The sequence below is a fragment of the Mchenga conophoros genome, linkage group LG5 (genome assembly GCF_057382185.1).
Source record: "Mchenga conophoros isolate Kocher_MC1m ecotype Shallow Benthic linkage group LG5, M_conophoros_male_GT1.1, whole genome shotgun sequence".
NCBI classification, from domain to species: domain Eukaryota; kingdom Metazoa; phylum Chordata; class Actinopteri; order Cichliformes; family Cichlidae; genus Mchenga; species Mchenga conophoros.
Genome location: NC_140530.1, coordinates 12271499 through 12293966, shown reverse-complemented (window position 1 = coordinate 12293966; position 22468 = coordinate 12271499). Strand labels below are relative to the sequence as shown.

The 22468-nt window shown below is 40.7% G+C and overlaps 1 protein-coding gene across 1 annotated transcript in view; it reads right to left on the bottom strand.

Moving 5' to 3' along the window:
- Positions 1 to 22468, bottom strand: part of suclg2 (succinate-CoA ligase GDP-forming subunit beta) — a 100743-nt gene that overhangs the window by 1308 nt on the left and 76967 nt on the right. Inside the window, exon 10 of the mRNA XM_085273315.1 lies at positions 8578 to 8698. Coding sequence (XP_085129441.1) covers positions 8578 to 8698 — 121 coding nt within the window. The remainder of the gene's footprint in view (positions 1 to 8577; positions 8699 to 22468) is intronic.

Genomic DNA, 22468 nt, shown 5'->3' with positions numbered 1-22468 from the left:
CTCCCAGCACTGCACACCGCTCGGCCAAATGCAAGCCTGACAAGCCTGTCACAACACAGGGCAGGGGGCGCCTCAGCGGACGGAGGGACGCAGGAAGGGGAGTGGATGAGAGCAAGAGAGAGGGAGTGAACGAGGTGGTGGTGCTGGTGGGGCAGCAGAGCAAAAGGTCAAATGAAGCAAAATTGGCCCCTTGCAGCTAAAAACAACAAAAGCCAGCTGTTTATGTGGCATTTACTGATTCGACACATGAAGAACAAAAACTGAATCTGTCTGATGTGCCATCAAAGACTCAGCACGCTGCTGAAACATTTAATTATCTTTTTTTCCCCCTGAACTACTTGCATTTGTTTGTTTTTCTTAATCAGATTTCAGATCTCATTTATTACATTTTGACGCACCTCTCTGTGTCCATGCTGAACACTTCAACTGACGATCACTCCTGTCTGATCTTTTCTTACTTCAAATTCAAACAAACAACATTTGAAAAAGTCTCTAAAAAAGGTTCTGGAAAAACACTTTATTGTGACTTTACACGTTACGTTTGCTGTATATGGACAAAGGGTGTGTTGAGATTCTCTGTATATTAGTGTCTCCCTGTATTCGCTCGGGTGTTAAACGAGTCGATGTGCGAGTGTTTGTGCATGCTCAGACGCTCACAGGTTGACCTTCGCTCTCGTGGCTGCCGTGTAATTAAGACTGCATGATATGTGAATTCTCCAGAGGCCGGGCCACCCTGATCAATAGACCTTTCATGAGGAATTCTATTACCACTGCCACTTAACGCCTAATATTTCATCTCTTTTGTCCAGCCGTATAATAAGTAATTCCAAACACATTTCTGCAGGCTCGCACTCCAAACAATCAATTCGGCAATGCAATTAATTAGAATAAGAGCAGGAAGAGCTCTTGCTCTGCTGCATAAACAGGGGATCGGATGTCTCAAGTCGTTTTCACATCAAACAGCGGATATTCTCCGTGCGACTGTGTGCGTCTCGATTCGGACACGCAGCGAGAAGAGCGGTGCAGTACTGTATGCTTTACATTCAACAGGCTAATCCGCAAACTTCACTGAGATTGATGGATCTATGCTTGTGTACTGACAGGTTTATCTGTCACAAGATTAAAACAAAGCTGCAGCACAACAAAGTTCAAACGGCACAAGATAAAACTGACGAAAGTGGAAGCAGCCATATGGGCCCCCAGCAAATACATAATGCAGCAGGTATTCTGAAAGACAAATATGCCTATGGAAAGTGTATACAGGAACAAAAAGTAAACATGCATTTTTTTCTCCCCAAGCTGATACATATTCATGACCAGCAGGAGTATTCAGTGTATTATTTAGATTGTGCAGCATCTGTGTGTTACTCAGGACATGTGTGGTGGAAGAATCACACGTCGTGTTGGAGTCGTGCATTTGTGGGAGTCTTTTTCTGCACAAGTATGGGTGAGAGCTGACTGCAGTTCCACTGTGAGCAGTAGGGAGCACTGATAGCTCACGCCAGCAGCATCAGCAAGGGCTGAGCTCAGCTGGATACAGAATTACTAAGGCATGTGTGGAGTATATGTGTGTGAGTGTAGGGTATAACTGGAGAATGGGGATATGTGTGTGTTCACCTGCAGCCACTAGGTGCTGCCAGAGACCTACTCACAGTCTGGAGAGGGCATCAACGCACACAGTCAGCATGCACAAATAACCAAAGCAAGATGATTGTTTTAAATCTATATGATTAAATATAAGAAATGAACATTAGAGAAGGCAAAAATATAGATTTCTGCAGAAATTCATCACAACACGTATTCTCCAGACCTCGATCATTAGTCCAACTGACCTGTTAATTACTGAGAAATGTCACAGAACACTAACTTGCTAGTCTGAACTTTTTTCTTTATTAACAATCAACTCCTGAAAATTCAATCAAACTTTAATTCACTTTTCAAAAGTGCTCAATCCAATCAAAAACCGACAAAACCCCCCGAATTTAATTAGGTTCAATTCAACTTTATTTATATAGCACCAAATCATAACCACAGTGGCCTCCAGGCGCTTTATAATGTAATTTAAAGACCTTAGAGTAATACAGAGAAAACCCCAACAGCTAGACAACCCCTTAGAGGAAGAAGGTTGTGACAGTGGGAAGGAAAAACTCCCTTTTAACAGGAAGAAACTTCCAGCAGAACCAGGCTCAGGGAGGGGCAGCCATCTGCCATGACTAGGTTGGGCTAAGGGGAGAAAGACCACACCAATGAGTTCGGAGGAGAGCCTGGGATTAATAATAACTAATGACTAAATACAGAGTAGCTTATGAACACTACTTATGAAAGGAGACGAGTGATCATGGGAATCTCCCAGCAGCCTAGGCCTATTGCAGAGTAACTTAAGGAGGATTCAGAGTCACCTGATCCAGTCCTCCCTATATGTTTGATCAAAAGGGAAAGTTTTAAGCCTAAACTTAACACTAGAGGCTGTCTGTCTCCATAACCCAAACTGGGAGCTGATTCCACAGAAGAGAGGCCTGAAAACTGAAGACTCTGCCTCCCATTCTGCTTGTAAATATCCTAGAAACTGCAAATAAACCCGCAGTCTGAGACTAAAGTGCTCTAATGGGGCAAAGTGGTACTGTGAGGTCTTTAATATAAGATGGGACCTGATTATTCTAGACCTTGTACATGAAGAGAAGGATTTTAAATTAGATTCAGCATTTAACAAAGAAAACAACATAAGAGCATTCAGCAGGTGGCAAGCATCACAACACAATATTTTCACATTTATGTGGCAATTAACTAGCGTACCTGTGACTACTGTGAAAAATGACGCCTTAACGTGTGACTTACAGGCCACTAGGCTTCAGTGGGATAATAAGGGTTGGGGCTGTGCCAAAGACTTGTGCTGGAGGAGCTTTCTTGATGCTGCAAATCCTACATTTGTGAGCAGCTTTGTCCTAACAAGCTGTGCTTAGCGTTGCTGTCATCTGAGAGAAGGACACGTTGCCGTAGAGTCACACATACAAAGGAAGTCTGAAGTTGTAAAGGTTCCTTATGTGTCAAGGACACGATAAAGACTGTTTCCTTAGCAGGAGAAGATAAGGGAAACAAAAAGATGTAGAGCTTGATAAATGAACTCTTTCGCCTGCTGTTGGTAAAATCTTTGCCACAACAAAAAATGGAAACCCCTTCACCTTCTCTCACAGTCAAGCCAACCGGTTAATTAATCATGTGGTGACTGAGTGATTGTCAGTGTAAGGCTGTGTGTGTCTGGATATTTCTTTTCCCTTTTAAATATTACAATTGTCATTAATACGTGGCAATTAGACGGGCAGCTTCTGCAAGACTGTCCACTGACAGTTTTTTTCAGGTTTCCTGAGTTGGTGGCTTGTCTGCACTGCTGGTGAGTTATGGTTTGCTTCACACTAGAAAGTGATTAGTTCCCCACGTAATAATCTCCTGGCTGTCAATGAGAGCTTTTGATGTGTCACACTAACATAATTCCCACCATCTGTCAGCTGTCTGAAGATACTGGGGTACGCTGTGAAAGAAGTTCTTAGAGGACTTATTTATTTAAATTAGACACAAGCTCAGTACAAATAAAGCAAATAATTATGTATGTAAACTGTATGTATGTCATTGCAGTTGTCAGGAAATCTCATGGCAAACCAAAAGTTAACATTTTAGTCTGTTTTTGTTTCGTGCCACTGTCCTAACATACATTATAATCTGTATCATTAACTTTTTGTGTTGGGAATCTGCATAAATGTCACAATGCTACAGTCCAGTAACTCACTTAGTAAAAGCAGTTTAAAACAAAGAAGGGCGCTCTGCCTCAAGACCAGCCAGATGAACTACAGGCAGCTGATGTATACACCCTCCCCCCAAAAGAAAACTATTTAACTGACTGCATGTTGTCATACTCACTCAACTCTTAACCCAGCCCCAACCAGACAGTCTACATCAGGGGTCGGCAACCCTGGGCAGGCGTGCCACGGTTGGGACGCGAAGGGTTAACTGATAGCACGACCATAGCTGGACTGGCCATTGGGCATACCGGGCATTTGCTCGGGACCCGATGATTTTTTATTTTTTGTAACGGTATAAACAATGAAAGGTGTTGGATTGGCCAGATGTGGCCGGTGTGTAAAAATAACTCAGTTGTTTGGTGGTGGCTATGGCGTAGCTTCCACAGATTCAGTAACATTAGCAAGTGGTGGAGGCCAACAGGTGGATGAGAGAAAGGGGAGGCAGGAGGAGGAGGGACCCGAGGCGGCCGCCGGTCCGAGTGTCAGGTGAACTGAACTTCAGGTATGAAGTTATGACCTGCAGTCTGTCTGGGTCAGATATAAACCAAGTTTAGGTGGAGTTTATTTTCGTTGTGCTGACTTTTTACAGTCAGTTACAATAACTCGTTCTGCGTGAGCTAGCATGACGGAGTTTATATACAGCTGGGTGGGTGCTATGATGTTACTGAACTAAAGTGAACTTTATTTTATTCATAAGGTTAGTTATTAGAGTTGCCAACGGCTCCTTAAAAAATGGAATGGTCCCTCATTCAGAGAAAATATTACATGTTTCGTATTGAGCTGAGAGGGGACGCAGTTTGTCCCGGACTTCAGCTAGAATGGGGAAAAAAAGACACAAAGCTGGAGTTATTCTGTGTCTTTGCTGCACAACTGCCTCTTCTTCTCTCATTCTCTCCCCCTCCCTCTCCTGTTTCTACTTCAATCATGAAACTGATCAATGATCAGCTGATCGGCTTTCCTCTCTTGTTTGTTTATCTTCCACTTTGCGCCAGAAAGAAGAAACCAGCGGATTTCGCGCTAAACAACAGCAGCATGTTTAAGCTTGATCAGCTGTTGTTAGAATTTATTTAATATTAATTTCTAGTATCAGCTGATGTTTGCTGGAGCCACAGCTGTAAAAGCTGCTGGTCATGATATCGGTTTGTATATCTGGTGAGAGGGAAACATGAAGATGAAACCAGGAGATGTCCTTACTGAATCATCAGAGCTGAACAGGTGATGGAGAAACAGGTTTACCTTTTAGGTGACATGAATGAGTTGAAGGGAAGTTATGAACTGTTTCTGAGAGACAAATAACACCAGGATCCTTTTCTAAGTAGCTGACAGCTGGTAACTGTGCAGGGGCGGATCTACCAAAGTTTTGCCAGGGGCCCAGGTAGGGCATTAAGAGGGAAAGGGGGGCACAAGGAAATACTTTACTTTCTTATTCTCATTTAAAATGTCTGGCTGTTATTAAATAATTATCTGAAGCTTACAACCACAGTTTTTATCTGATGTAAAATTTACAGAAATCATGCATATACCAACAAGACTGTACATCACTGTCACAACAGCGTTTGTTTTCATTCAAAGGCTTTATGGCTTTAATACCTGGTGGGCCGGTCTGTAGTCAAAATGCCCGGGCTGATTTTTTGTCCCAGTCCAGCCGTGGACACGACACGCAGTGAATTAATCTGAGAAGATGCATCAAAAAATAAATGGCCGCACCAGTGGTGCTCTCAGGTGTTTGGACCAATGTTTTCTTTTCTGATCAAACCAGAAATCTTTAATGAGCAGCTGGATTTGTCTCACATTAACTGGCTGAGTTGATGCCAGTTAATGCGACATCGACGTAGCTGGAATCCACAGCTGTGCGTGTTCATGGAGCTTGCATTTTCACCTGCTGGACATCACTACCTGAGAAGTTTAACTGTCTTCAGAACATTGCAGAGGCCTTATTGACAGTATTTGGCTGTACATATCTGTGTGCGCAGATTTCCTCTCACATTAGTCCTCAGGTAGCCGTCTGAATGCTGGACACTCGAAGACCTGTGTCTCTGAGTGGGAGACCAGAGATCACATTAACATGTGTGTCTCTGTATTAACAGACATGCCACATTGGCTTAGTTTATTTTTCTTATCATTGTTGTGAGGAGACCATAAATAGCATTTGTATTTTCTGTTGTACAGTTCATGTGCTGTTATGGATAAAAAGTGTCTTTTTCTTTTTTTTTGTTTCAAAATATCTGATAACTATTCACTGATAGCTGCCAAAATCTGTAAACAAATATAATTCTATAAAGTGGGTCTATATATTGTGTAACTGTTCATATAGAGCGTTATTAAATTTATTGCTAATGCAATCATATGGCACACTGACTTCTGAGGAAATTTTAAATGGCACTCGCCATTAGAAAGGTTGCCGACCCCTGGTCTACATGATTAAAACAAACATAACACATTACATTTTTTATTCAGTTTTTTGTATTATCTGTTATTTAAGAGCAGCTTACTGCACCACCAGATTTCATGTTTTCATCAGTGCTAACTCTAACAGAGAGTATCTTAGTATCTTAACACTGTTCCCTATTTGCATACTTGTATAATGTGCATGACATTCATTCTCATGATTTAATCAATTCTTGTCAGATTCTTTGTGAGAGGCAAATAGCGAGATTTACACTATGTGAGGGTAAGTTAATAGCTATTTTTAAAAAGCACTACAAAAATGAAAAAATGTGTAATATATGTGAAATCAAAGACAGAACCCCCCCCCCCCCCAAATCAACCAGTGTGTGAATGTATATTACTCTATATTTATGTATGTGGATATGCATCCATTGAAACATCCATTGAAACAGGGCCTTCAAATCTTGCTCAAGCAGAACATTCTCCACTCTTTGACAGAGAGTTGGGGGACACCTCAGAACAGAGTTAAATGAATGTAGTCACCTTTTTCTTGGATGCCAAAGGTTTTTTAAGAGGCAGACAAACCTGCAGAGAAACACAGGATGACCATGCGCACACTGTAGCCAAAGAGGGCAGTACAGCACCTCCTTAGGTATCGCTTCCTTTCTATACCTTCAATAACGACAGTGTGTCTGCGTGTTCTCTGCTCAGTTTTCACCAGATGAGTCTAAGTGCTAGCGATGATAATTACAGACTGTTTTAGATCAACTCAATCAGCCCACATCAAACACTTCATGCATACTCTATCAACTAACACAACTCTATCAAGAACTAGACCACATGGCCTCTCTTCCCCACATATGGGAGCACATAATTCTCTGCCAGTGCAATCAACCCTGGCTCTTTAGGGCCTTTCCAATTAAAAGTGTGCCTGTTAATCCATTCTGATCCTGTTGAAGAACGTTGGGCCGTTTTCAATGCCCGGCAGACAGCCTAGCAAGCTGAGCTGATTGATTCAGAGCCAATCCTCTCCACAAGACTGCAGCCCAGGATGTAATGACCCACAACTAAGGCTTGGATTAGGCCTCGGTCAGGGTGACGTGTTTGGACCATCCGGCATCCAACAGAAGTGACTTTCTGGACTGTCTGAGAGTCATATTGAATTATGGCTACTATCAGAAATGTGTGGTGGATAATTAAGGATCCGTGCAGATTGCCAGTCTAGTTTGTTCTGTAGTTGTGTATTCTAAAGAGACAAATGTGCATCTTGAACTTGGGGTGTTTGAACTCCAGTCAACAATATTATTTTTGGTTCAGACGCAAAGTTTTTACAGCCATGGGGTAGATGTACATACCTGCATGACATTTTTATTCGACTTTAGGGGAAAGTAGTGGAAATGACAGTTAAGAGTAAAATTCTCACACTACATCGTGCTCTGAACAACCATGCCCTCACTACTGCACAGCACCTCGACACACAGTTGGCTTCTAGAAACAGCTTACACGCCCTGACCTACAAATAGCAGATGTGTGCAGACATACAGCATGAAATGCTAAGCGCTAACACACACACACTCTCCCCTGCTCTGTGCTCTGGACACACCACTCGGCAGGATCTTGACAATTAAGCTAACCACCAACTGGCCCTATGCCTCTGAGTCACCACTGCCATTCCCCACACACACACACTCGGGCAAACACACACAGCTGAGCAGGTTTTATTAGCATATAGAGGTGAAAGGTGAGCCAATCAGTGCCGTCTCTACAGTTATTCTGGCTGCTGCTAATGACAGGTGCAGCAGAATGTGACATCTATGAGAAATGCACTGCTGTTCTTTCTGGGACACTGGGCCACAATGAAGATGGATATGCTCCTGAGAGTACAGCAGCAATAATACAATGGCTCCAAAGTTTAAAACTAGGTGGGGAATGAGTTTCTTTGTACCTTTGAAATTGAAAATATTCATAAAACGATACTGCAAGCTATATTCTCAGTCCATATAAACTCGAACCAGCTGTACCCTGAGCAAAGGAGACTTTAGGTACAGTTCAAAAATAAAACTTACTGACACATATATGTAAAAGCAAGACAAAAGGAACTTGTGTTTACATGATGATGATGTTACTCATGCGCCAGGTCAAGGTGAACAACTGTGACGAGCGACACAGCTGTGAACCTAGTTGCATGTTATAGCGTATTAACCCCCAATCATTAAATGCTCATTAATGTGAAATTCTTTCGCTGGAGGCTAGATGTGCCTAAGAGAAATGATGCAGTCTGTTTGGTTTAACTGGAAGTGCCAACTGCCGATGACTTACTAACAGCGTCAGAGAGGCAAAACAAAAACTTTTGTGCATGTGTTCCAGTGTTGGTGAGTGTCAAGTGCTGTTTTACCTTCCAGCCTGACCACCAGCGGCACTTTGAGCTCCAGCTCTCGGCAAGCTTTGGTGATGCCGTTGGCAATGATGGCACAATTAACAATGCCCCCAAAAATGTTGACCAGGATGGCTTCAACCTGTGAAAGAAGACAATAGACAAAAAAAGAATTAACCCAACAATAAACAGCAAGTGAAATGAAATAAGATAAAGGCAAGTTTCAGCTGTACCATCTTTGTGCAATAGCAAGAAACATCATTTAAACAAACAGCAGAGCATGTCTTGTTGGGAATCCTAGCGGCTTCATTCAGACATGTACTAAATAAGACATTCAATTATATCATTAAATGATAATGTCTTACTTATAAAGACAAAATAGAAATAATCTGGTCCTTAGCTGGTCTTAAAATGAGGTAACTGCAACCTCAGATAACAAAACATGACAAATTACTGCATGTCAGTATTTCTTTATCAAAAACTGAGCTAAAATGCAAAAGCAGTACATGAAAAACCAAGAATTCCCTTATTGCTTCTATAGGAATAAAGAGAGTAAGTAGCTGCCAGGTCCTGCTAATTAAATGCACTTGATTAACTGATAATTAGTGAGTGTGAGTGCCTCTGAACAAGCAGAAGCTTTGGCAGTTTGCTGGTCCAGAGCAGCAAAGGTGTGTACAATGCTGAGGACAAAGAGATGTCAGCTGTGATCTTACAGACCACTGTTGCTGTTAGGGCTGGGCCATATTATACCGTTCACGGTAATACCGGTATAATGTTAGGCAACGATAGGAAAATGAAATATAGAATATAGATAGAATATGAGTAAAACGCGCATGCGCAGTGCCTTTGTTTTCATACGCACATGGCCAATTGTTGAGTGAAACAGATGAACCAGAATTGGTTTGTAAAAATGGTGCAACTTCAGTGATGTGGAACTGGTTTGGTGTTTGTCCGTCAGATACACGACAAAGCACGGTTTTTTGCAGAACATGCAAGCGGCCGTCGTTATTGTATTTGTCGGACTAAGATGCTCTTAAATCTGGGAGTAATCTGGGTCCTAAACTCCGTCTTTTTCAGGTCAAACACTGCAGCATCACTGAGAGTTAAAAAATCTCTAAATTCTTTCATCTTTAATAAAACGATCAGCGTTGCTGCTTTACCAAGTGTATCTATGAAGTTTAACTTCCAGGCATCCATGAAAACAAAATGTATTACATTTAATGGAGTTAGAAGTTAGCAGGAAGCTAGCAGAAGTTAGCTCGCTAGTTTCGCTAGTTACCTAAGCATGATATTGCATGTTCTGACTGAGAGATTTCTGAAAAAATTCAAACGTACAGCTCTGCTATCACTTCCAACATGAATGAAGACAGGAAACTAAACAGCAGTGACGTTTGTAGGGTTACTGAAGTTGGGCTAGCTGGTATATAATGATGTGCTACGTGATCGCTAGCGACACAGCTACGTTAGCATAACATAAACAGTGAAGTTGGAGGAGGAACACTACCACTTTTCCACTTATAAAAATTAATGTTAAGGTTCCTGATAGTTAGAGACAAATGCAATCGCATGGCAGGATGCTGTAAACGGACCAAACTTCAGTCAGGAGAACAACTAAGATAATCCATCCACAATACGAGGTTAGTTATTAATATACTGCAACAACATGGGAATAGAGCAGCTGCCAGAGAAATCAACATTTATGAATCAAAGGTACAGAAGTGGAGGAAGCAAGAAGAATGAGTTTAATAAAGTTTGATTTATCTGACTGCTTTGTTTCGCTTAATGTGCCTTATAATCCTGTGCACCTTATGGTCCGAAAAATACTTACTGCACACTGCAGTTTAATGTTGCAAAGCACCTCTTTTTAACTTCAGTGGATATTATACATGGTTATGCTCAGGATATGTCAGCCCATTTCTACTGGAAATGCCTTTTGGTTAAACTTTCAGCAAGGAATTTGCATTTGCACTGTTACATTTTTACAAAGCTTTAATGTACATAAAAACCAGCTTCTTGTTTAAGTGAAAATAAATGGAAGGTTGTCTTTTTGCGCTAGTAATGTTGTGGAGTTGTATTTTGTCTCGCATCAATTATATCGTCAGTTATATCATTATCGCAAATTTTCAAATATATTTGTTGTTCTTAGGGTTTCCAACCGTCCCTTAAAAAACGGAATCGTCCCGTATTTAGAAACAAAAGTACACGTCCCGTATTGAGCTAATAAGGGACGCACTTTGTCCCGTAATACAGTGAGAATCAAAAGTAGTCTATAACTTTTAATGGAATTAACACTTTGTTTGAAAACATAATTCCCAGCCCCTCTCCTGCTTTGTGACCAATGAGCTGACAGCACACTTATGACGAGTATGACAAGTCAGATTACCGCTCATCTCATTGGTTGAGGAAAGGTCGCTTACGGAGAAAATACCGGAAGACAACCGATGACCACAACAACAAGCATGGCCAACAGGGAAACAAACGCCGACACTGCGGTGCAAGTCTCGGACGGCACACTGTGCGTCCATAAAATGAAGGTTATAACAGAAAATCTGTCGCTCGCTCTCTCTGTCTTTCACTCACACAGACACACCACCACATCAACTTTGCTAAATTGCTAATGAAAAACATGATCAGGCAGCTGTGATTGAGCAACAGTGTAAATCCAACTATTTTCACGGTTGTTGTGGTCGTGATAATTTTGTGATGCCACATGGAAAAGGCTCGGATGAGCTTTCCAAAGTTCTACAAGTTGTGCCTCCATCGCTTGTGTCCAGATCACACGCTGCACAGCCGTGCTGCAACGTCTTTTTCACCGACGTTTACGTGTTTGCGCGTGAGCAGCTGCAGTGACACCCTCACGAGCGATTGATGATCGGGAGCTGGTCGTGAGGTGTTAATCGCTTCTCGTTACCCCACGTATACTACACGATGCACGATGAAGGCCAAAATCGGGCTGATCACCAAATCGGTCGCACGACTCAAAAATCGGCTCAAAATGGGCCAAAAATCGCACAGTGTGAGCCCAGCATTAGAGCAGCAATGTTTGTTCGCTCAGAGAAAGAAAAAAAAAAGGCTGCAAAAGTACAGGGAGGAATGGGAAAAGGAAAACACCTGGCTGGAAAAGTGCACTATAAAGCGCACTGCACTGTGTGCTGGCGCACTTTTTCCATAGGCATGCTTCTAGTGGTGGGCACATGAAGAACATGAGGGGCATGAAAGCTCGGGGAACCCTTTACCAATTTTTTGTCCGCCAGGCCACGGCAGAAGCAGATATGGTATGTAAACACTGGTTTGTTTTTTTTAAACCCTCTGGTTAAGGTTAATATGGGCATGTGCAGTGAATATCAGGGCTATGTGGCCAGAAGTGTAATAATATAATTTATTTTGTGTAATAAACAACTGCAAGGATAGATGATTACAACAAATAGATCACTAAATACATAAAAGTAATACATAGATGAATAATGATGATGAGTTAAGATACGTAATCATGGGAACAAGTGGGTTTACAAACAGGAGCAGCTGATTAGCTTTAGAAAAGCTGAAATAATACCTCAACTGAAGCCAACTGTACTAAATGCACTAAATGTGCACTGTTACAAGAATATTTTTCGTTCTATTGCTTTCTATTAATTTATATAATTTTAAGTTAAGTAGGACAGAGTTCTTTTAAAGAAAGATTTACTTATATTCTCAAAAGTTAAGCATGACAGGCTTCTGTTTAAGAAAGAGACCTGTTTTACTGTGTTAATGTTGTCATTGTGAGCTAAAAATAAATGGCTAAATGATCATTTGTTTCCCATATGGTCATATCACAAAGAATATGCATCTGCTTAAATCAAGTTCAAGTCAAATGGTTAAAAAATAATTTCACACACAAAAAAAGAGCTACCACACTGGGAAGGGTGAAGACAACTGGGTTGCCCGGCCCTGGCCACGAGGTGTCCCTTATTTATTTTTCAGGGAGTTGGCAACCCTAGTTGTTCTCCTGACTGAAGTTTGGTCCGTTTACAGCATCCTGCCATGCGATTGCATTTGTCTCTAACCATGAAGAACCTTCACGTTAACTTTTATAAGTGGAAAAGTGTTAGTGTTCGTCCTCCAGCTTCACTGTTTATGTTATGCTAACATAGCTGTGTCGCTAGCGATCACGTAGCACATCATTATATACCAGCTAGCCCAACTTCAGTAACCCTACAAACGTCACTGCTGTTTAGTTTCCTGTCTTCATTTATGTTGGAAGTGATAGCAGAGCTGTACGTTTGATTTTTTTCAGAAATCTCTCAGTCAGAACATGCAATATCATGCTTAGGTAACTAGCGAAACTAGCGAGCTAACTTCCGCTAGCTTCCTGCTAACTTCTAACTCCGTTAAATGTAATAACTTTTGTTTTCATGGATGCCTGGAAGTTAAACTTTATAGTTACACCTGGTAAAGCAGCAATGCTGATCGTTTTATTAAAGATGAAAGAATTTAGACAGTTTTTAACTCTAAGTGATGCTGCAGTGTTGTTTGACCTGAAGCATACGGAGTTTAGGACCCAGATTACTCCCAGATTTAAGAGCATCTTAGTCCGACAAATACGACAATAACAACGGCCGCTTGCATGTTCTGCAAAAAAATGTGCTTTGTTGTGTATCTGACGGACAAACACCAAACCAGTTCCACATCACTGAAGTTGCACCATTTTTACAAACCAATTCTGGTTCATCTGTTTCACTCAACAATCGGCCATGTGCGTATGAAAACAAAGGCACTGCGCACGCGCGTTTTACTCCCATTCTATCGCGATATTTCATTTTCCTATCGTTGCCTAACATTATACCGGTATTACCGTGAACGGTATAATATGGCCCAGCCCTACGTGGAGTACACAGTATTGTACGCAACATGGCCAATCCTCTCAGTGTCTCAGGGGTAATTTATCACGATTATTTTTCTTGCTGGTAAGTTTTCATTGGGGTGAAGACTTTACTGTAAAGTTGTAGGGCAAAGTGAAAAAGGCAAACTCACACAGAGACATACAGAGTGCATCTTTGCACTCTGCTGGCAGTGAAAGGTGGAAGAAGTGTGAAGTTCACACTTTGTCAGGTGTGCATAAAAACACATTTTGTTCCACAAAGGAGCAGCTTTGTCTGTTCTGTCAGCACGGGCAGACTAAGACTGCGAGACAGTGTCAAAAGTGTGTCTCATGACAAAAGGCTGTTCTGTTTGGCTGTTTAGGGCACGATACAGCAGTGTGTGTTTCTGAACTAGGATAATCTTGTTTGAGCCTCTGTGCAAAGTGTTATGTAAATGATATATGGATATATATGTTGTACCTTTATAGAAAAGTGTCCAGTTTGTGCATTACAACACATCAGTGACCTGTTCAGATGCTGTCAGGTTATTGGAAAGTGACTTAACATCCCATCATCTTTACCAGAGCACAGCTGCCCTAAAATATCGATGAAGACACGCTCAACTTTCTTACAAAACAAGCACAAAAGTGATATCACCAAATAGAGAAGTATTGCAGCTTGTATGTGTGTGTGTTTGCATGTGTGTGTGATTACACACTGACAATCTAGCACTTGGTAATTACCCTAGCTAGCTCAGTGGAAAAGTAGACTGAGAGCACACAGGATTAATCCTCCATGTTTGTTTATAATCACTGCTAATCTGTTAGCAGCGATTTGGATGAGCAGCTTGTGGGTGTGTGTTTGTGTGCTTGTGTGTGCGTGCCTGTTGTGCATGTGTATGTTGTCAGTGTGTGGTAATGATGTTTACAGGGAGAGAAGATCAAGGACTTGGATAGCTATCAGAGTGTCGCCATGGCATTGTCCTCTATATGCTATCCAAATGAGCATCTCCGTACGAACGGCGGAGAATGGCACAAGACCAGGAGAGCGCTCCCGAACAAACACAAACATAGGCAGGACTATAAAAACTCATTTACCACGCAAAGACACCGAGAAAGATTCACACCGAGACCCATTTTGTGCTGATTAAGTGCATCGCACAGGGAATTCGCCCTGAAATGCAAAAACAAACAAACAAGAGGAAGAGGCCGGGAATCGATAGTCTCAAACTTGAAAATAACAGTTTGATGTTTCAATAAAACGCAAAGGTGATCAAATGAAACACGGCCTCCTGATTAGAGAGTAATGCTGTATGATGAGGAGCTTTATGGAGAATTATGGACGGGGTAGAGGCAGTTTGAATTATGTGTGCTGTAGTTTTTGACTCCAATGAAGTCACAATCCCAGTCTACGGGAAAGCTGACGATACACTCTAAACAATGATAACTGTGCCACTCAGCAGCTTCAGGTACTTCTAGTACTTCATCTCTCCCTGTTATAATATTCCCATCATTTAAACAGCAACAAACTAAATGCATTTTATTAAGATAATATTTACAAGCACACTTGCTCATCCTTTCCCAGAATTACAAACTGCTCAAAAATGGAAAGCACCTTTTCACTTTTATAATCATTTTGTTTTCTCTTTTACTTCTATGAGTCTAATTTCATTATTGTAAATTAATCTTACAATTCTTTTATGTTACCCATATCTGCAAAATGCTGCAAAATAACCTCCGAATGCTAAAAAAGAAAAGACTGCTGCAACAAAGGCTGCGCTCTCTGCTTTAAGGCACGGCGTTGAAAGAAAAAAATTCTGTAAAAAGGAAAGCTATTATATGTCATTACATATACATATCCATATTTTCCTCATGTGAAGTTGAAACGGAAAAGGTAGGAGAGGGGGGCGTTTTATTTCTGCATTTTTCTGTCTTTTTATTTATTTTATGTTCACTTTGTACTTTGCACCATGAATAGTTTGAAAAGTCAATATAATGTTAAAAAATTCTACCTATTGTAAAACATCTAAAAGGAGAAGCTTTGAATTATCCCTGCTGTTCATTACTGTCTATGTTTACGACTGACATCACTGCACAATCATGAATCTGCTCCACCACACATTGTATGACCTGTGTGTTTGCAATAATGGGTCTACAGGGGAAGGACCACATATAGGTTAATGTGGAGGTGAAATATGGGTAAATTTACATACATTTTAAAGGAAACATATGCAATATATTAGCAATAACATTTACTCACTCGTTACCATCAATGACAAAGACTCACTAGCAGCTGATGTGATGCAGAGTTCACCAAGTCCATGCTTGTCTATATTTTTTCCTCTTTTTTTGGCCATATACACTACATCCTGCCTTAGGGCACAAGTATGAAAGTGTGTGTTTTTACATTACCCCGTGCAGGTGTGGCAAACAACAGGCAACAACAACAACTGGATATTATCCACAGAAAACATAATCAACCAAATTATAATGCTCGAGTCGATGCACGCACCCAATTTTTATCCTGACCGGCAGCAACGTACAATAGATGAAAAATAAATAAATAAAATCCAGAGCATAAACAGAGCTTTAAAGAAAGATCAAATGTGGAGAGAAAAAATGACCCGCTGAGGGAAGATAATCATTGGAGTTGTTTGTATTACCAGTGAGCAAACAATGCTCGTATCATCGGCCATGACTTCGCATGCACAGTGCAGTGCGTTAACAATGTATCGCATTTAATGTGACAGTTTTGTTGGAGTGCTCCTCGCGTTACACAGCTGACACTGAGCAACAGCAAAATGGGGCACCGATTTACGATAACAGTGCGTTTCTTTATTTCTGGTGGCTCAAGCTGCACATATTGTATCACAGTTGTTTAGTGTCGCAAACACACACACCCTCCATTATATGGAGTCCCACTTGGGGGCAGCAGAGATTTAGACGCCTTTTGCAGCTTCACTAGAGAAGCCTCTATTCTCACCCCGTCCACAGCCCATTTTTCAACTCTGTCTCTGTGGGGATGAACCATATTTCTTCCATTCATGCATCTCCTATTGACACCCATGTATATTAATGATATATAAGGCATGATTTATGTTGCTGGCCACAAAAGTAAATGCAGTTTATAGAAATATGGATGTGGCGAGGAATAAGTTGCACTTTGCTGAAAGTTCGTTTTATTTTTTTCCCTTCTTCTCCCGTTTCGTTTTATGACAATGTGTACATCCCAAAGGAGCACCTCGTACAAAGAGACAAATAAGCAGACATTTGATATAAATACTCTTCAGCTGCTATATTTTCCAAGCAGAAATCGCAGATATACGTTAAATACAGAACCGTGCGGCAGGAGGGAACAAGGCAGCGACGGCAGTTCTAACTATTCATTTTTCTAAAGATATTCTGCCCTGGAATGAGTCACTCGGTTTCAAAATGTATAATATGGTGAGGTCAAGCGTACGGTTCCTTTGTGGTGGAATGAAAACGGCACATTAGGTATGAATTACTTTGCTTCTCCGCAGGTTAGTGAGCTGTGGGGTTAAAATGCAACAACAGGGGAAACAAAAAGAATGGGAGCCAAATTTAGTGCCAAGCCCATTTGTTTGATGTCCTGTACAATTAAACGACAAACTCCCCTGCACCACGTATCCTTTCAGCATCTCAGAAATCCAGATTTCAAGGTTTGAAATAGCGCTGCGCCCCTCAATCCGCCTCAAACCTTCAACATCGCATTTCTGTACTTCTGCAACAGACGGTAAAACGCTACAGTCTCTTTCCTTAAAGGCATTCATTTCAGGTGAGCAAAGTTGGCAGCGGGGTGGATTTCTTTCATCAGAGCTCAGCATAAAGGCATCAGGTATAATGTGCCAGCTCACTCTTTTAGAGGATCTTTGTGTGTTCTTTCAGGCAGAGTTGCAGCATGAGCTGTTACCTTCTACCTGGGTGCCGCTGAAATGATTCAAATTTTAGAAAATAGGATCATTGCTGCTGGCATTCAGATACTCTGCCAAGGTTTTTTTTGTGTCAAAGTCAAAAAAAGGGGGCCTTCACAGGAGAAACAGGCTTTTCTGCCTGCTATTATACACCCCACTAACTGCACTTAGGACAAGAAAGCTATAACTCAGACAATTCACCATGCTCATGTGGACCTTCATTGTAGTCTTGCTGTCTGAGCTTTTTATAAAACATATGTTGAATACATGTCTGGGAAAACCCCCACTGTGTGTAATTATTATGGGCACAGATCTGGATCAGTATATACTGAAACAGTCATCTGTACTGACTGAAAAATGAGGACAACTTTAGAAAGCACCATTCCATGTTGGGGATGTCTTGGTGCTCATTTCCATACACTGTTAAGTAGCAAACAAACATGATGTACTTTTCTCCTCCAAATTTTAGCCCAGAAGGGAATAAAGGCATTGTATTCCTTCTCATTCTGCGAGGCTCCTTGTCATGAGTTGTGCGTGCGTTGCTGAATTATCACTCAAATACACATTTTTATGCCCATACCGCTGTTAAGCACCGCTAATCTCTCAGCAGGATAGAAGAGGGAAAGAATCTTGTTCCCTTTGTTACCAGCAAGCAAGATAGAGTATAAAAAAAGGCAGGGATGGAGATGGGTGTGTGTCTCTCTGTGGCCTATTAAGGGCTATTGTTCTGTCTTATCTACTGAAGACAGCCTGTACTGTCACCGCCTGCTCTGGCAGGTCTTGTTTATTTGTTTTCGATCCACTGGGGGCCCAGTTCTTGGTCCTGGGGCCACAGGTTAACATGGACGGCTTCCAAATCAAGGTAGGCCTGCTGGCTCTAGTAAAACATCTTGGAATGAAAGGAGGAGCAGTTGGCGAGAAACGATTATTCTGTTTCTGCCCGTGTTTGAAGTGGAAAGCATTAAATTGTCTTAGATGGGCACTGAGTTGTTTTGGATTTCTTGGTATATGTTTAGTTTCTACACTCAAATAGCTTAAACTTTGTAAAAGAACAACTCAAAGGGAGCTAAAAACTAGATCTAGTTTCAAAAAACTAAAAAGAAAAAAAAAAAACTTACCTAACTCAGTGAGGCAGAGTTAAAAAAATACCAAATAAAATATTAAATTCTAATTTTGTCACAAAATGCGAATTCATTTTTTCACATATGGTCCATTTGTGCTCACTGGATTTCAGCTTCTCCAACATGATCTGCACATTTTCTTTTGCTTGTTTTTTCAATTTTAACAGAAAGACGAATTGGCATAGATGCAAAGTATTTGCCATTATGCAGTAAGACACATTTATATTTGATTCGTTAATGAACAGCCTTCACTTGTCTGCACTGTACTCACAACCATTGCACTCAAAAGACCTTCACCATCAGCACAATCAACAAAGTCATCATCCATTTCAAAGAATGGAATAAGATGCTTTTCACCATGCCTATAAAAAAGAAAACTTGGTTCCTGCAGCCTGGAGGAGGTTTTCCTCACTGACCGTAAACCCAAGCAATCTCTTTATGCATCTGGATTACTTTGCTCTCCCCCAAATATGCTTGCAATTGTCATTGATTGAGCCATACTGTATCAGCAAGTTGAGTTGGGAAAAACTTTAAAAGTACTCCAGAAGAGCACTTTAAAAATGGAAAGAAAGACCGGCTACTTGGATGCAAAATATAAAGAAATGAGGAGTGACTTGAGCCTGTTCACAGTATTCTAGCATGCTTTCTTTTCCTTCTTTTTAGCCTTGTTTGAGATACTGAGATGGGTAAATTGCTTATAAATTCCATATTAGAGCCTAATCTCACAAATGGCAGCAGGGTCATTTACTTTATTTTGACGTTTATAGAAAAACATCTGAAAGGTCCAGGTTCAGCAGCTGGGTTCTAAAATGCTGATAAAAAGGTCCAAAAACTAGGAATTCATTCATTCAATACATCCGAATAATGCTATGTATTTCCCTCTATCAGAGTGTTTCATTCATTCAGTGAGTGGTCCAGTGAACAACGCCAAGAGGAGTAATGAGCATCCAAACTCCTGACAGCACCTACTGAATTAAATTCAGCATTTTTAAAAATCAAGGAGCTCCATCATGTAACACTGTCATCTCTGGGAAACCCAACTCTTCTACAAGCTTTGCATTAAATGACCACTTCACAGAATCAAACACCCCACACGGCAATTTTATGGAACATTTGCCATTATGACCACTGATTCTGTCAAACGGAGTATCTATTTTACCATGCAAATCTATTCTTAGAGACGATACAGAACAGGAAAGAGAGAATGACATAAAGACAGACTGAGGAAAAAAGAAGGTCTTAAAGTCAGAGAGTGAGGTGAAGTGAAACAGATGGAAGAAGGGAGATGGAGAAGAAAAGAGACAGAAAGAACTGATGGGAAGTGGTGCAGGCCCTGACTTCTATTGAAGGCTAGGATTGGCCCTGGCAAGGAGGGATAAGAGGGAAATAATTATCCGGCCTGCTGAAGCATGACAGCCCCTTCTTGGGACTGCAGAGAGACAGACTGAGCATTATGTCAAAGATTGGCCATGTCACTGGCAGAGACACCTTTTGACAGACAGTGGCGTCTGAAGTTTCAGCTGATGGTAAAAACCTACCGCAACAGGCAGCTGGATACCTGTCTGATTGATGGGGTTACATCTGGAGGACATAAGGATGTAATCACTAAACTAAGTTTACTAACTACACATACTCCTTTATGTTCCTGTTTCTGTGCCAATTTAAAAGCTGTGCAATGATTACATGCTTTCAGAGTGACTGTATTTAACCCAACTTTAACCATCTACTGAACAGCAGTTTAACAGATAGTCATCGTTTTTATTATTGGCATCAATTCTCTTTTCTGAAAACAAATCATCCTGAGAGCAACGCGACGGAGCACTATTTCAGAGCCTTAACTCGAGTATGCATCGAAATGTCTTGCACGCTTTCATCCACATCTTTGAGTCCTCTCACATATGTCCTGGCCAAGAGTCTTTTATGAGCACTCAGCCACCTCCAACCTAGAGCCCCCTGGGATTCCTTTTTTTCCCTGCAGGCGAAAGAATAGAAACCAATCAAGGAAAAGATGGCTTTGCTTCCAGCCAAAATCAGTTTGTGTGAAGGTATTGGTAGGTACAGAAAGGGAGAGGGAAATGAGGAAAAAACCAAACTGAGGTCTGGCGTAACCTGTGTGACCACAGAATGGATCCTGAAAACGGCCTTTAACATATCTCGTTTCTCATTGCTCGTCTGATCTTATTCTCACAAACTTTTGCACTGTTCTGGAATCAGTCATTGCACTCTGTGGTTTTGTCAAAGTAATGCAATGAGTATGTACACAAAAATCTCTGGCTGAATAAAGAAAAAAAAGAGTAGGAGGTGAATATACATTACAATTTCTGGGCCACTAATAGCTATGATTTGGATGTAATGACTGATTGGACCAAGTGGGATCAAATCTGTTCCAGTGTGGGCCAGTTGGTGTCGACAGTCGGGAGATAAAATCATACAGCATGTGGAGTTTAATGATTGTAATCATTTGCCTTCTGATCCAGCCACTGCCAGGCATTCCCATTAAGATTAGTTTAAACATGTTCGACAGGTGTGAGAGGCAGAAATAATGCTAATTAACCAAAACTGTCTAATATGCCAAGCAAACACAAAAACTGTGCAATGTGTCGTGACTGAGAGGATTATTTTAGAGGGGCTCCACCGCCCTACAATTAAAGATTTTCTTTGATTTTTCCTCAGTAAAGTAGAAAAAACAAGCAAAGCATTTTGTGATTTGCTAACATTTTGTGACAAGTTTCTCTTCTTGTGGGACTTTTGGGGATCTCTAGTGACACGTCTTTACCACTTTTTCTACTCTGTCATTCAGGATATGATTCTTTCTCTCTTTTCTCTCTCTGTTGTTAAATATAAGAATCAAACACATTTAACTGTAGACAGACCAATGTAAACACCACAGCAGATCTTACTATTAACCATCTCATTTCTTGGGGTTAAATGACTGGATCAACGTACAGTACTGCGCAAAGCTCTTGAGCGGCCCCTAATTTCTTTATATTCTCCTTCCAAGGAACCAGACGGTCTTACACTTTTTAAAAGTTCTCAAAGGCTTTATGGAGGTCTCCAAATTCTTTCTTTGGATATTGTACCTGACCATTTTCAGAGGGATGTTTTTTGTTTTTCACCAATCTGTGAACCATTCAAGCATAAAAAACGAATCTAAATCAAGGGAACCGGTGTTTTGTCTACAATCTGAAATTGTATCTTTGGACACTTTGTCTGTTTGTCTATTCTGTTTCTACTGAGACCAAAGAAAATTCAAGCCTAATTCCTTGCACATGTACACAAACTTGACCAATGCATTCTGATTCTGAAGACAAAAAAAAGAAAAAGAAAAAAAAAGGCTAGATCAAGAGTTTCCTGGATGCAGTTAGGTGATGGTTATCACCTGTACCAACATTTAAGAAGCTTTAAATAAAGATGTCACTGTGTAACTGAAGCTTTATTCTTATTCTTAGCTACTAAACCATCACAATGATTATGTGACCCTTTCACCTCCCCTCAGATTTATAAGCAGAATGAATATCTAGTATTCATGGAAATCAAATTTCAAATTTAAGAGAGAGAGAAAAAGTTATAAAAAACAAAACAAAACTGTATTTTCTATGAAATACAATACACTGTGAACTCATTCAGCTGTCATTTACATTATTATGATTCACACACACAAAAATAAGCTTTCATCTTGACAGAGTTTGAGTTTAAGACCAAACATTTCAGTGCCTTAGGCCAAACAGAATGTGTTTGTGAAGTTGTATTTGGTAAAGTATGTAATCTTATCCACGCTGCTGTGTTACAGAGACAACTCTAGCATTTTATTTGAGTACATGGGTATAATAGAGTGGGGAAAATTATGAATAACTGCTCCCACAACAACACCTATAACTTTGATAATGTACACATTTTATGAATAGTGTCACAGAGTTTATGTGTATTTGTCTTTAAATGCACTTCAAGTACATGAAAACCCAGAAGGTGCCTCTGAAGGTCAGCTTTACAAAATATACTTCCTCTTTGTCATGCAGATA